Source organism: Strongylocentrotus purpuratus, unplaced genomic scaffold (genome assembly GCF_000002235.5).
Source record: "Strongylocentrotus purpuratus isolate Spur 01 unplaced genomic scaffold, Spur_5.0 spur5_scaffold_7, whole genome shotgun sequence".
Classification (NCBI taxonomy): Eukaryota; Metazoa; Echinodermata; class Echinoidea; order Camarodonta; family Strongylocentrotidae; genus Strongylocentrotus; species Strongylocentrotus purpuratus.
In genome coordinates, this window is record NW_022145613.1 from 28,761,382 (window position 1) to 28,775,072 (window position 13,691).

Genomic DNA, 13,691 nt, shown 5'->3' on the forward strand with positions numbered 1-13,691 from the left:
TATAGATCTCTACACCTTTAATATTTTACCCCTACAAAATAAAATAGAAGTGCCCATGTCCATTTGCAAAGATGGCTGCTTTTGATGCAATTTCGCTCGTCGAGCAGTGTGAGCAGCAAGAATTAGAGGTGAGATTTCACGTTTATGTTTGCGAATTCTGATTAACAATCAATAGAATGACTTTGAAAATTGAATTTGAAGTGAAAATGACTCGTATTTGGTGTTCAATCTGTGTGTGAGGTGGGTAAGTCGATATGAGGTTTGTTATTTGTATGGTCCCACACAATCAAAACCACGTAGGGGCCTACGTAATACCAGTAGGGGTGCTGGTCTGAGAATAAGGATCGTCTTCATAAACGAGGATCGTCTTCTTTACTTTAACACAGACAGATACGTCCTAAAAAATAAGGACCATCTGCATTTTCGCAGACGTTTCATATTTTTGATCGGCGCATTGGCGATGCAAAAAACGGATTCTGCAATGATTTTCTTGATGCATTTTACATTGACTTTGTATTGTACAGAGACCTTCAGTTCACATTATGAGCAATAAATCCTTGGGAAGACGGACAACCCATAAAAGTAGACGGTGAACTAGGGTTATTTTCCCCCGGGGAATCCATTTTTGGCATCGCCAGCGGGCCGTTCTGTAACATGAAACCCCCAGAGCGCCGATGAAAAAAAACGTCCGCGAAAATGCAGATTACCCTTATTTTTGAGGACGCGTTTTGTCCTCGTATATGAGGATATTCTTGTTTATGAGGACGATCCTCATTCTCGGACCAGCGCCCCTACTGAATACTGGCTCTGCCGCTGGATCTGGAGCGAGCTGTTGATCTTGCAGCGGTTACATTACGGTCGCCGGTCGCGCGCCCGATGAAGTCCGGGGCCGCGCGCGGCCCGAGCTGGTGCTAGAATTCGGGAGAGGCGGCTAAGCACAGACTCACAGAGTCCATGCTAATCCTATTGACCTCTTGCGCTATATCATTGTGCTGAGAGGCATCAATTTTGTACACACGTGTAGAGTAAGACCGCCAAACTTCGGACACTTAAGACAAAACGGGGGAAAACATTAAATTCTTTTTTTAATTATTGAAAGATCAAATATACTATTATTGTGCAAATACTGTTTATGTATATCATGAAAAGAAAATTAGTAAAGGAAATGGAAAACTAGAATTATTTACTTACCCGCCGAACCTTTTTTCATGCCAAGCTTCGAACGCACTTGCCAAGCTTCGGACGTTCATGAGTAGGGCACGTATAACGCACGTATAGCGCATAGCGCACGTACAGCGCACGTATAGCGCGCGTGCTAAAGTGCGCATTCATCGGAGGTTTGGAAACCGGATCAAAAATGGTACGACGGGGGTAAGTTTGACTGCGTTGATTACATGAAAAAAGTATTATTTTCTTGTTTTGGGTAAATTTATTTTAGGTAGAACTATCAGAAAGGTGTTTTTCACAACACTCACACAATATTTTGGTGCTAAAATCTTACGAAAGCGCTATTTTTTCGTAATCAAAATGACACTCAATGTTGCCTGTCCGAAGTTTGGAAGAGCGCCATCTTCGTGTAGGGGTACCTGTATAGTACCGGCCGCCATTAGAAAATTTTCGCGATAGAGTGAAAAAGTATCTCATAAGCTCCCATAAATTTGGCAGAAACCATGTGAAATATGCCAAGGATTTCTTTGTAATCGATATATTGAAGGCTCTATACCTTAACTCCCCTGTTAAGGGACTGTAAAAATCCAGGTAACCTGAAATCTGTCTCTGAATTCGATGTTTTTTGTGAGTTTTGCAGACGGCAACCTGCCCTAACTTTCTGTACTAACGATGTAGGTTAGTATAGTAGTAGTATCAAATGCATGCAAGTTACCCGCCTGCGTTATTTTTTTATGCGGCACAGATTGGGGCTTTTTTTTAAAAGGGGTCTTGATTTACAGACTAATAGTGGTCGTGTGCGTACTAGACAGTATAAGTAGTCGAGGTCTGTTTTTAATAGTGTTACATGTAATCCACTGCCGTATGGAAAATCATTACATCAACAATTAAAATGAAATTGGAAATCTGAAGAGGAGGCAGCACGTCAATAAGGAGAACATCACAATAATTAGTCAATAAAACTTAACTAACTTAAGCGAAGAGGAATGTTATCTAAACACATAGTTCGCGATGGATATTCAAACTTCTTCGCAGCGCTAATGCGCTAGCGAATATGACTAGTCTCACGTACGTGCAGACACTATTCAGAAGGGAAAGGACGTACTTCCCATAGGCTCAACACGCGCCATGCCCCAATCTGTAATCTGTGCCGCATAAAAAAATAACGCTACCCGCCTGAGCTAGGCTCATATTTTGCGTTCGAGCCGTTGAAGTAATTTTTGTCCGAAGTTTGGCGGTGTCCGAAGTTTGGCGGTGTCCGAAGTTTGGTGGTTTTACTCTACAAAACAAATGGGAGAAAATACAAATTATTGTTGAAATACTTTTGAACAGATTTTGATCAAACAAAGATGATTAAATATGCACTTTCTCATATGATTCACAGCAAACTGCACCACAATACAATTGCATACTGTACCGACGGTGGGGTGCGCGTGTGCGCGTGTGTTCAGTTAGCGGACCGTAATGTTGTGCTGCAGTTTGCTGTGAATCCCGTAAGAAAGTGCATTATTATAAGTAGGGCTGCGATGAGTAGTCGAATGCTCGAGTACCCGCACTGTTGACAACTACTCGAGTACAATTTCTCATACTCAAATATTTAGCAACAAAAAAAAATAAAAAATTCCCGGTCACCTGGCACTGTCCAGGACGACGCTTACCTGTGCCATTTGATGAATATTTACTTCATTTTGGGTATGTTTTAGTAGGGTATCTCTTCGCCGGAGTTACGGGTCAAAGCTAGTTTGGATAGACTTCTGAACTAGCGCCAAATTATTTTGTGTAGCGCCCTCTGCAACAAAACTCAACTATCCCTTTAACGTCATAGGTGTGATTTTTAGTGAATTATGGTGAATTTTGTGTATTGGTTGAGATTCAGTACAGGCCTACAGGGTGTCTTTTACCAGTAACCAGTGACAATGTTGAAGGTTGATGAAAAAATTGCATGATTTTTGTATGAAGTGTTACTTATTAAAATCCTTAATCCTCTAACATGCTCCTGGTACTCAAATGAACTTACACCTTCCATCCTCCCTCTTTCTCTTCTCCATCTTTCTCTCTCCTTCTCCATCACCCTCTCCCCCTCTCTCTCTCTCTCTCTCTCTCTCCCCCTCACTCTCTCTCCCCCTCACTCTCTCTCCCTCCCTCTTGCTTCTTCCATATAGGCCCCAGGAGGTGTCGCCTCACCAGAACTCTATAAGAAGCTGCTTGCTCTTTACCTTCTACAAAATGATTTGTAAGTAATCTCAAATTTTATCAATGTGCAATTGTATCTTGTAAATTAATTTCTTTAAATGTAAATAGTATTGTTGATCGACTTTTACATCAACATCAACATCAACAGTTTAGGGAAGAAAAGGTGGTTCTGTTGGTCTTCCGGTCGCTTCTTCTTTTGGTTGTGATTAACAGACGAAAACAACTTTGAGGGTACACTAGAGAGATGGATCACACGCAACATACTGGAATTTAGACCAATAATTATTGAGTAATCTTTTGAAAATATTCAAACTGGGTGCTGTGACCGTAGACTGAGGAAGATGGATTCCAGTCGGTGTTTGGAAAATAAAATAATTTTCATGAAGTCTGCCAGGAAATAGTGATGTTACTGACTGTATTACTGGGTGCGTAAATCCTTTGTGCAGGATCGATTATGACCTTTTTCCTAGGTTCATAGACTGATATTTTTGGTCATTGTGTAATGGAGTCCAATTAACGTCAAGCCCAGCCTGTGATATAACTTCCACAAGGATTATTTGCTCCTGCTCCTGCTCCTCCTCCTTCTCCTCCTCCTCCTCCTTCTCCTCATTCTTCTCCTCCTTCCCTTTCTATATCTTCTTCATCTTCTTTTTTCTTCAGCTTCCTCTCTTGTTGTTCTCCTCCTCCTCCTCCTCCTCCTCCTCCTCTTTCTTTGTCTTTCCCTTCCTCTTTTCTTCCCCTCTTCTTCCCCTTTTTGGCTTAAAAGGCAGAGCCACAATTGCATCAAATTCAAGTATACCAGTTTCATTGAAAGCATATTATATCTTTGTTTTATATATTTCGGTCTGTACCGTCATTGCATGTACATGTACATAGTGCAGGACTACAATTTGCCAATGTTTTCTAAATATGCCTGTTGCCTTCTCTTTCAGAAATAATGCAAAATTTTTGTGGAAGAGAATTCCAGCTGCAGTGAAAACGGTAAGTCTGTCTCTATATTATTCTTGAGTATGCCATCTGAAGTTCTGAACAAAGCCCATTATTGATCTGATTGGTTAAAGTCAGTTGGTTTCAATTTCAAAATGCAAAGTTTTTATCTATTACGTTTTTTTTTTTACTGTTTAAAGAGTGGTCACAATTAGACTTCATGTTAATACACCAGCTTACTAACATATTCTAATTGTATGCACACTTTTAAACAAAGTTTGTTCTTGACAACCTGAATGCCTATTTGAGGATTGCCCAACATATCAACAAGTAATGTATGCAGACTGGATTATAAGTATTGTAGTTCATTCATTAATAACAGGATAATGAAGAACTTGTTACAAGTCCCCATGAAAGAAACATCCATAAATCTGAATATGTTAGTGAAGTGGTCTATTGGGCAAGGACAGTTATATTTTAGCCAATGTACAATGACAGAACTTGTGTTGCCTCGAAAAGCCACGCAGTGCCTACTCTGAGTAAGTGCAGTTCACTATGTGAATATTTTCCCCAAATAGGCCGACCCAGAACTTGGCTATATATGGGAGATTGGTCAGAACATGTGGCAGAGAGATTTCTCCTCGTCAAAGTTATATAGCGCCCTCAACAGAGAATGGTCTGATGTCATCAAGGAAATCATCTCAGCACTTTCAGGTATGTTTTTTTGTTGTTGATTCTTCAGCCAGAAAAGGCTGCATTACATGCACACCAAATCTACATATATTCAAGTTAATTTATTGATTAAAATCCAAACACAAATGATGATTTTAAATTTTTGGTTTATAAAGTGTAATACAGTGAACCTGCAATCACCTGTGTAGAACCTGTCTATGAAGACGCATTTCTTATTTCCCTATAAAATTGGTTTTTTTTTTTACTGAAACCTGTACTTCAGGGATATTTACAACAAGAACAAACAAAAAACATACATAGAATTGATCTGTTTTCGTCTAGAGGAATTCCAAGTTACATGTATAAATTATATATATATATATATATATTTTGTTCACACTGTGCATAAATAACAATGTTTGACATTTTCTTCTTGTTTCTTACAGTGAAAGTGTCGCTGTGTTGTGTGTGGATAATTTATGTGTAACATTTGTCAGATTAAAACGATTGTACCCTAGTCCAAGAAGAATGTAAAAATGGAACTTTTGTGGATCCTTCTATGGGAGCTCATCTAGGTTCGATCTGTTAATCACACTTTTGTCTATTTAAAGGGAGTGGATCGTCAAGTTATCATGTGCAGAAGGTCATAATTAGCTTACACCAGACTTGATGGAAATACCATTAGGCCTAAAAAAATAAAAAAAGATGTTTCCCCTTTAGGTGCCAGAACCTGTGTCGGTCGATCAGATTTTTCGATCAGATTTTTTAGATTTTTTAAACTCTCCCCCCCCCCCCCCTCAAAACAGCAACCATCACCCCCAAAAAACTCAAAATCTAGAACGTTGCCCAAATCTTGCTGGTTTCTAGCTTTTTGTTAATGCCTTAATTGGTGTACAAGTCTGCACACCGCAAAGCTGTAGACCAGTCTAGAAATACCCCTTCATCTCTCGGAGATTCTTTGAGTGATGCAAATGTCAGATAATGACTTTGCTATATGGGGAAAGGCAGAGCATTACAAAAAGCTTGTTGTTTATAAAAATGAAGGCTAATCCTGGTGATTGACAGCACCTGTTATTGGGTTAACACCCAAATGGTGTCAAATTTCCAATGATCGCCCACTTCTATGTGTCTTAAAGCAGTCTTTCCTACATGTTTACATTACAGACTCTATAAAGCAAAGGCTATTCCAGCTTGTAGGCAATACATACACATCAATAGAAGACGATCAGTTTGCATCCTATCTCGGAATGTCCAAGGAGCAAGCCATCAATGGTAAGTATTTGTAGGTCAGTCGATACACCAGTAGTCATAGAACTATCTATCTAAGTATCTTCTCCCTGTTCGGAGGTTGATTGCAACATCTCTCCATTTCACTCTATCTTCTGCCATTCTGGTGCACTCTTGCAGTTTTAGTCCACTCCAGTTCTTGACATTCTCTTCCCAGTTGATTCTGGGTCTCCCTTTAGGTCTACTTCCTTCCACTCTTCCTTCCAATACATCCTTTAAGAGGCTTTGGTGCCTTTTAACATGACCAAAGTATTTGATTTTTCTCTCCTTAACTAATCCTACTAGTGCAATTTGTTTACGCCCTGCCATGTGCAATATCTCTTTGTTGGTTTTCATTCATTTCCAGGATATTTTCATCATTCTTCTGTAGATCCACATTTCAAAAGATGTTATTCTATTTTCCATAGAACAGGATGATCTTAAAGCCATACTGTACTTCAAGCACTACTGCCGAATAGCAAGTAGGGTTTAAGTCGGTGCACCCCAGCAGCAAAATGATATCTATATTTTGTGTAAATTAATATCAAGTTGGGGTTAAGATATTAGCAGGATCCAACAACGGCCTGCCTGTGTAGTCTGTAATTAGTGTAATGATTGAATAGTGTAATAATTGAATATCTGAGTTTATTTGTCATAAATCTTTGACATACCTCAATATTTTATTTGAAGCAAGAACAGAAAAAGAGAAGTATGAAAATTAAAAAAATCATGTGTAAATCTTGCACTGTAAAAGTAGAAATATTTGCGGTACATTATTTTGTTTATGGATTTTGTGCTTAGATCGGCAAACGCCAATTTAAGTACTTGCGAAAATATAAGCATGACTTCTTATGCGTGTTTCGAACGGCCTGAATTGCGTGCAAAGTGAATTAAAGAACCAGGGAATATGGTGTGGGGTCGCTCAGCGCGAAAAATTAATCACGCAAAAATAATAGCGTTTACCAGTACAGTAATAGAAAGTCTATAAATTACTAAGTTTGTTTTTCATACGTCTCTGAATTTCATTTTACCATTTGCTATCAACAGCTGTCCAAGAAGAAGGTTGGTCGTACAACTCTACTACTCAAATGATTTTACCCAAGAAACCAGGTAAGCACATGATGTCATTAAAGGGATAGTTGAGTTCTGTTGCAGAGGGCGCTACACAAAATAATTTTTCTGTGAGATAATGAAAAACTGAGTGTCAAATTTGAAAGAACATAATATTTAAATGACAAAATCATCTTTGTTTGACGGCTGAAATATAACGATTTCTAATACTTGTGTACCACCACAAATATTAGATATTTTGAAAAATTTGAAAAAACGAAATAACGCCTTTTACGTCGTATTTCAGCCAATGACGATGTAGACTTTTTTGTTTGCATTTTCGTGTTGCTTATATTACCCACAATTAGCCGGCCCATGTATTGTTATTTTTAATTAAATGATTAATTAACGGTCACCATGTGTTTTTTTTAAGTGGAGCTGAATTGGTATGATCGTATTGGCCAAATTTCACACATTTTGGGGTTTAAAAGGGCACTATAAATGTCATAGATAAGAATAAGAGCAATAACCATGAACTTTGAAGACATTTGCGGTCTGAAAACAGAACTCAACTATCCCTTTAACATAAATGAGAAAAAGTCATTAGAAGGCTCGGCAGCAAGGGACAATCATGGTTAATTTATCAACTGATTGATAATTTTAGCAGAGATTTTACATATATTGCTGATAGAATATAATTTCAAGAGTGAAAAGGAATCAAGACTTTAATAAAAGTTATATTTGGTCAGGACAGGAATTTGGAGTATGCCTTAATAACACAGTCCTTATTTTGCAGACTGTTAAAAGAACAAAAAACAAAAACAATGAATGCTGCAGACTTTCTATGAAATTGGACATTAGAAAAAGAAATATGTGAAGTCAATTTTCCATTATTTGTTCTGTATTTGTTAAGCCTTAATCCTTCTTACCCTTACTTATATTGTTTGCTTCTGTTTATTTTTGCTTATCTTTGCTTACAGTTCCATCAAGAGAAGCTCCAGCACCCAGTGAACAACAAATAGCTCAACTGACCGAGTTTGTCGCTTTCTTAGAAAATTGAAAATACGTGTAACTCCACCAATGAAAAAGTAGGCAAGAAGATATTGAACAGTTCTCCAGCTGACGCATTGTAGCCAGCTTTTGAGACTTTGGATACTTTTCATTCAGACTGAAGGATTTGAAACTGAACCAACATCTTTAAAAAGAAATTCAGTATCTGGAACACATGCCTTTCTTTCCCTTGAAATGCAGTGAGAAGACTTAAACCGTTAACAATTTCCCCCATATACTAAGGAAGTGATACATCTGCACTTTGACGTAGTGTAAACTAAAGACAGTCTATCGTTCTTCTCTGAGTTACAAACTCTGTATTTATACCTACAAAAAAAAATATACACATTTTTTTCTTCATTTTCATGGGAAACATGCTCACAGGTTTTCCTCCTATTATTTACTCAAAGTTGATCTTTGACCTTTATATTTCCAGAGCACTTTCCTACTTTGTAAGACTGTCCTACTTTTTTTTAGCCGCGGATGGCCTGATCCTTATAACTCAAGTCGCTTGGAGTAATCCACAGGGATTATGCTGTCCATGGCTTAGCACAAGCAGTGGATATTGCTTTAGAGACCACCCGCAAAATTCAAATAAGCCAGATTCTGGACCCAAACACGGTAGGTTTTGGGTGGAATGGTGGATAGTGATTATTGGAAGCGTATGTGTTACATTAGAACTGAAAAGCAGTCCACATCTTCATGTAAATAAGGCTTTTTGCAGTAACATCATGGGATATTTGCAGAATGTGCCCGACTGGAAAGGTGGAATACTTAATAGCCCTTTTACTTTAAAGACATAATATAATGCTGGGGATTATGAGACAGTTGGACTGTGAAGAAAACACAGTTTTGTAAATAATCATCTTGTAAATGTCATTATAGTGTATTAAAATATGTGAAACATATAAATAAACAAGTATGTGTGAAAATATGTTCAGTCTCGATTCATGCATGCTGATTATTTTTTTTAAACAGTGTTGTGGTAAAAGATGGGACATGGGGTTATGAAGACATTCTTTCTCTGCGTTTCCAATGGACTTAAAGGAATAGACCAGTTTTTGGAAAATGCTTGTAACTTTACCAAGACTGGGCCAAATTTCTTATAAATTTGATGATTCCAGAAACTTGCAACACACCAATACTTATATGCTAGATGATCAACCTTTTCTGACGTTTCTTTCACAATGCAATCGCGTGACCAAAACTGGTCTTTATCTTTAAGTTATTAAAACTGCTGCTTTAGCTCCGGCAACCATAGTGATCAGTGCATTCAGGGAATAAATTCTGCCAGGTACCCACTTATTACACCTCGGTGGTAATCGAGGTGGTGGAGGCTGTGGTACAGGTGGTGGAAGGGGGTGGCAGTTGAGTACACACAGGTTGTAAGAGAGATGATGGTATAGATGGTAGCTGAGGTGGTGGAGGCTGTGGTACAGGTGGTGGAAGGGGGTGGCAGTTGAGCACACACAGGTTGTCAGAGAGATGCTGGTATAGATGGTAGCTGAGGTGGTAGAGGCTGTGGTACAGGGGGTGGAAGGGGATGGCAGTTGAGCACACACAGGTTGTAAGAGAGATGATGGTATGGATGGTAGCTGAGGTGGTAGAGGCTGTGGTACATTTGGTGGAAGGGGTGGCAGTTGAGCACACACGGGTTGTAAGAGAGATGATGGTATGGATGGTAGCTGAGGTGGTGGAAGGGGGTGGCAGATGAGCACACACGGGTTGTAAGAGAGATGATGGTATGGATGGTAGCTGAGGTGGTGGAAGGGGGTGGCAGTTGAGCACACACAGGTTGTAAGAGAGATGATGGTATGGATGGTATCTGAGGTGGTAGAGGCTGTGGTACAGGGGATGGGAGGGGATGGCAGTTGAGCACACACAGGTTGTAAGAGAGATGATGGTATGGATAGTAGCTAAGGTGGTAAAGGCTGTGTGGTACAGTTGGTGAAAGGGGTGGCAGTTGAGCAAACACAGATTGTAAGAGAGATGATGGTATGGATGGTAGCTGGGGTGGTAGAGGCTGTGGTACAGGGGGTGGAAGGGGGTGGCAGATGAGCACACACAGGTTTTAAGAGAGATGATGGTATAGATGGTAGCTGAGGTGGTAGAGGCTGTGGTACAGGGGGTGGAAGGGGTGGCAGTTGAACACACACAGGTTGTCAGAGAGATGCTGGTATAGATGGTAGCTGAGGTGGTAGAGGCTGTGGTACAGGGGGTGGAAGGGGATGGCAGTTGAGCACACACAGGTTGTAAGAGAGATGATGGTATGGATGGTAGCTGAGGTGGTAGAGGCTGTGGTACATTTGGTGGAAGGGGTGGCTTTTGAGCACACACGGGTTGTAAGAGAGATGATGGTATGGATGGTAGCTGAGGTGGTGGAAGGGGGTGGCAGATGAGCACACACGGGTTGTAAGAGAGATGATGGTATGGATGGTAGCTGAGGTGGTGGAAGGGGGTGGCAGTTGAGCACACACAGGTTGTAAGAGAGATGATGGGAGGGGATGGCAGTTGAGCACACACAGGTTGTAAGAGAGATGATGGTATGGATGGTAGCTGAGGTGGTAAAGGCTGTGTGGTACAGTTGGTGAAAGGGGTGGCAGTTGAGCACACACAGATTGTAAGAGAGATGATGGTATGGATGGTAGCTGGGGTGGTAGAGGCTGTGGTACAGGGGGTGGAAGGGGGTGGCAGATGAGCACACACAGGTTTTAAGAGAGATGATGGTATAGATGGTAGCTGAGGTGGTAGAGGCTGTGGTACAGGGGGTGGAAGGGGTGGCAGTTGAACACACACAGGTTGTCAGAGAGATGCTGGTATAGATGGTAGCTGAGGTGGTAGAGGCTGTGGTACAGGGGGTGGAAGGGGATGGCAGTTGAGCACACACAGGTTGTAAGAGAGATGATGGTATGGATGGTAGCTGAGGTGGTAGAGGCTGTGGTACATTTGGTGGAAGGGGTGGCAGTTGAGCACACACGGGTTGTAAGAGAGATGATGGTATGGATGGTAGCTGAGGTGGTGGAAGGGGGTGGCAGATGAGCACACACGGGTTGTAAGAGAGATGATGGTATGGATGGTATCTGAGGTGGTAGAGGCTGTGGTACAGGGGGTGGAAGGGGGTGGCAGATGAGCACACACAGGTTGTAAGAGAGATGATGGTATAGATGGTAGCTGAGGTGGTAGAGGCTGTGGTACAGGGGGTGGAAGGGGGTGGCAGATGAGCACACACAGGTTGTAAGAGAGATGATGGTATGGATGGTATCTGAGGTGGTGGAGGCTGTGGTACAGGGGGTGGAAGGGTGGCAGTTGAGCACACACAGATTGTAAGAGAGATGATGGTATAGATGGTATCTGAGGTGGTAGAGGCTGTGGTACAGGGGGTGGAAGGGGGTGGCAGATGAGCACACACATGTTGTAAGAGAGATGGTGGTATAGATGGTAGCTGAGGTGGTAAAGGGGGGGGGGGTTCCTCCAAAATACACACATAAAAGATACCAAGGGGGGGGGTTCAACCCCCCCCCCTCCCCTGCGTACGCGCCTGGTATGTGGTATGGGTGGAAAGTGAGACAGAGGAGGCTGTTGAAGGGATGATATCTGAGACGGCAAATTATAACAATGGTAGTATAGATGGTAGTTAGGTGTTCAAGTAGTGGTAGAATTAGTGTGAGGGTGGTAGTTGAACATACAGATGTTGTAAGAGAGATGATAGTATGGCTGGTTGTTGAGATGTTGGATGTTGCAAGCGACAGAATGGTATGGGTGGAGGTTGAGGTGATCATGGCGGTAAATTGAGGTTTAAAAAAAATATTCCACCATTATATGACCAACAATGTATCTTCTGGCATATGGTGACCTCGCTTCATTTGGTTCTCGACAAAATCATTTGATTTATGAACCTTCCAGGATATCCTCAGCATCCTCCTCCAACACTACATTTCGAAAGCGTGGATTTTCTTTCTATCTGCTGCTGCTCCAAGAGCCCACGTCTGCACACCCATAATTTTATCTTGGGGTGGACCTCACTTTAAAAAGAAATTGGCTGTCATTAAACAGTTATGAAAAAAAAACAGTGATCATTATAATATGATGTTTGATACAACTTTGTTTCACTCAGTACGGTGACATTTCTTTTGTGTGTACTGTTCTCAATGTACACCTAAATGTGCTTTTGTAGGCCACACCCTAGCCACTGTAATTGAACAGCTGCAACGTACCCCTTCCGTTTCTAAAGTAAACTTTTCGAAACCGATAGTGGTAAGTGCTTGAAAATGAAGACAGGTGAGATATTATAATTCAGCAACTTCCATGTCACAGACGGCATGTAATAAGCTTTGCATGATTCACACGTCACACCTGATGAGCATTCAAAATATCTACTGGAAAGCTTCCATTTTAAAATTAAGTTGTGTATACTTACTTCTTTATAATGAGATCAATATAAAGTGTAGCAGTTGTAATGATCACTGCATTATTCAAGCACGACAATGAGCCCTTCGGTTGGCCCCTAATTACGATTTAATCATGAAACTGCCGACAGAAAATGGACCCCAAGCATTGTCATGAGTCCACGGTGTATAGTTTGTTACCTACAACAACATTTATATCGGTAATGTCTCTAGCTGTCATGTAGTGGCGGGCAGCTTGTTTCAACACACAGAATGACTAGAATACAAATAAAATATATGACTGAGGAGGTTCTATTCTCTTTAGAGGACCTATATGATATCCGTAATATATTTTGAGCAGTGCCCCAAGGGAGAAGGGCATTACAAAATCCAAAAAAAATGTATACGATAAACGGGATTTATCCGTGAAGAGCGAGTACGTCACAATCCACTGACCAAACTTTCAATTTGAGATTCGCGTAGAACTAGTGATATCATATTTCACACATTCAACGCGTTCTTACTATTGGTTCGATTCTTGTCAAACTTTCGCCATTCTGTGTATATTATATATATATATATTTCATCCCTTCTATCACCCCACTCCGCAGGTCGTTCTGGTTTACGTTCATCACATAATATTAGACTTAAAGAAATACGTACCAAACGAAATTGGGGGGATAGAGCATTTGCATCAGCAGCTCCTTCTTTGTGGAATAAGTTACTTTTCTCTATTCAGACGGCCAACACTCTCTACTTTCAAAACTGGGCTTAAAACTCACCTGATGCTCAATGCATATTGTTAAATTTCAATGTTCTTTTTATACAATGCATGCAAAACAAACAATAACATTGTGCCACATTGTATGTACCTTGGCACCATGAACTTGTATGATCTAATGCAAGTTAACATTTAAAATTTGTTAATCTTAAGTATGTTGAATATTGATTTAAATTATTTGTTTGCGCCTTGAGCATCTC

The 13,691-nt window shown here is 40.6% G+C and overlaps 1 protein-coding gene across 1 annotated transcript; it reads left to right on the forward strand.

Moving 5' to 3' along the window:
• The first annotated feature begins 22 nt into the window (after nt 1-22).
• On the forward strand, nt 23-9,265 carry LOC754379 (COP9 signalosome complex subunit 8). Its single transcript, XM_001185403.4, has 7 exons — nt 23-128; nt 3,330-3,400; nt 4,293-4,341; nt 4,866-5,001; nt 6,124-6,231; nt 7,273-7,335; nt 8,256-9,265. The coding sequence occupies exons 1-7, from the start codon at nt 72-74 to the stop codon at nt 8,333-8,335; spliced, it is 564 nt and encodes a 187-aa protein (XP_001185403.2). The 5' UTR covers nt 23-71; the 3' UTR covers nt 8,336-9,265.
• The last annotated feature ends 4,426 nt before the right edge of the window (nt 9,266-13,691 follow it).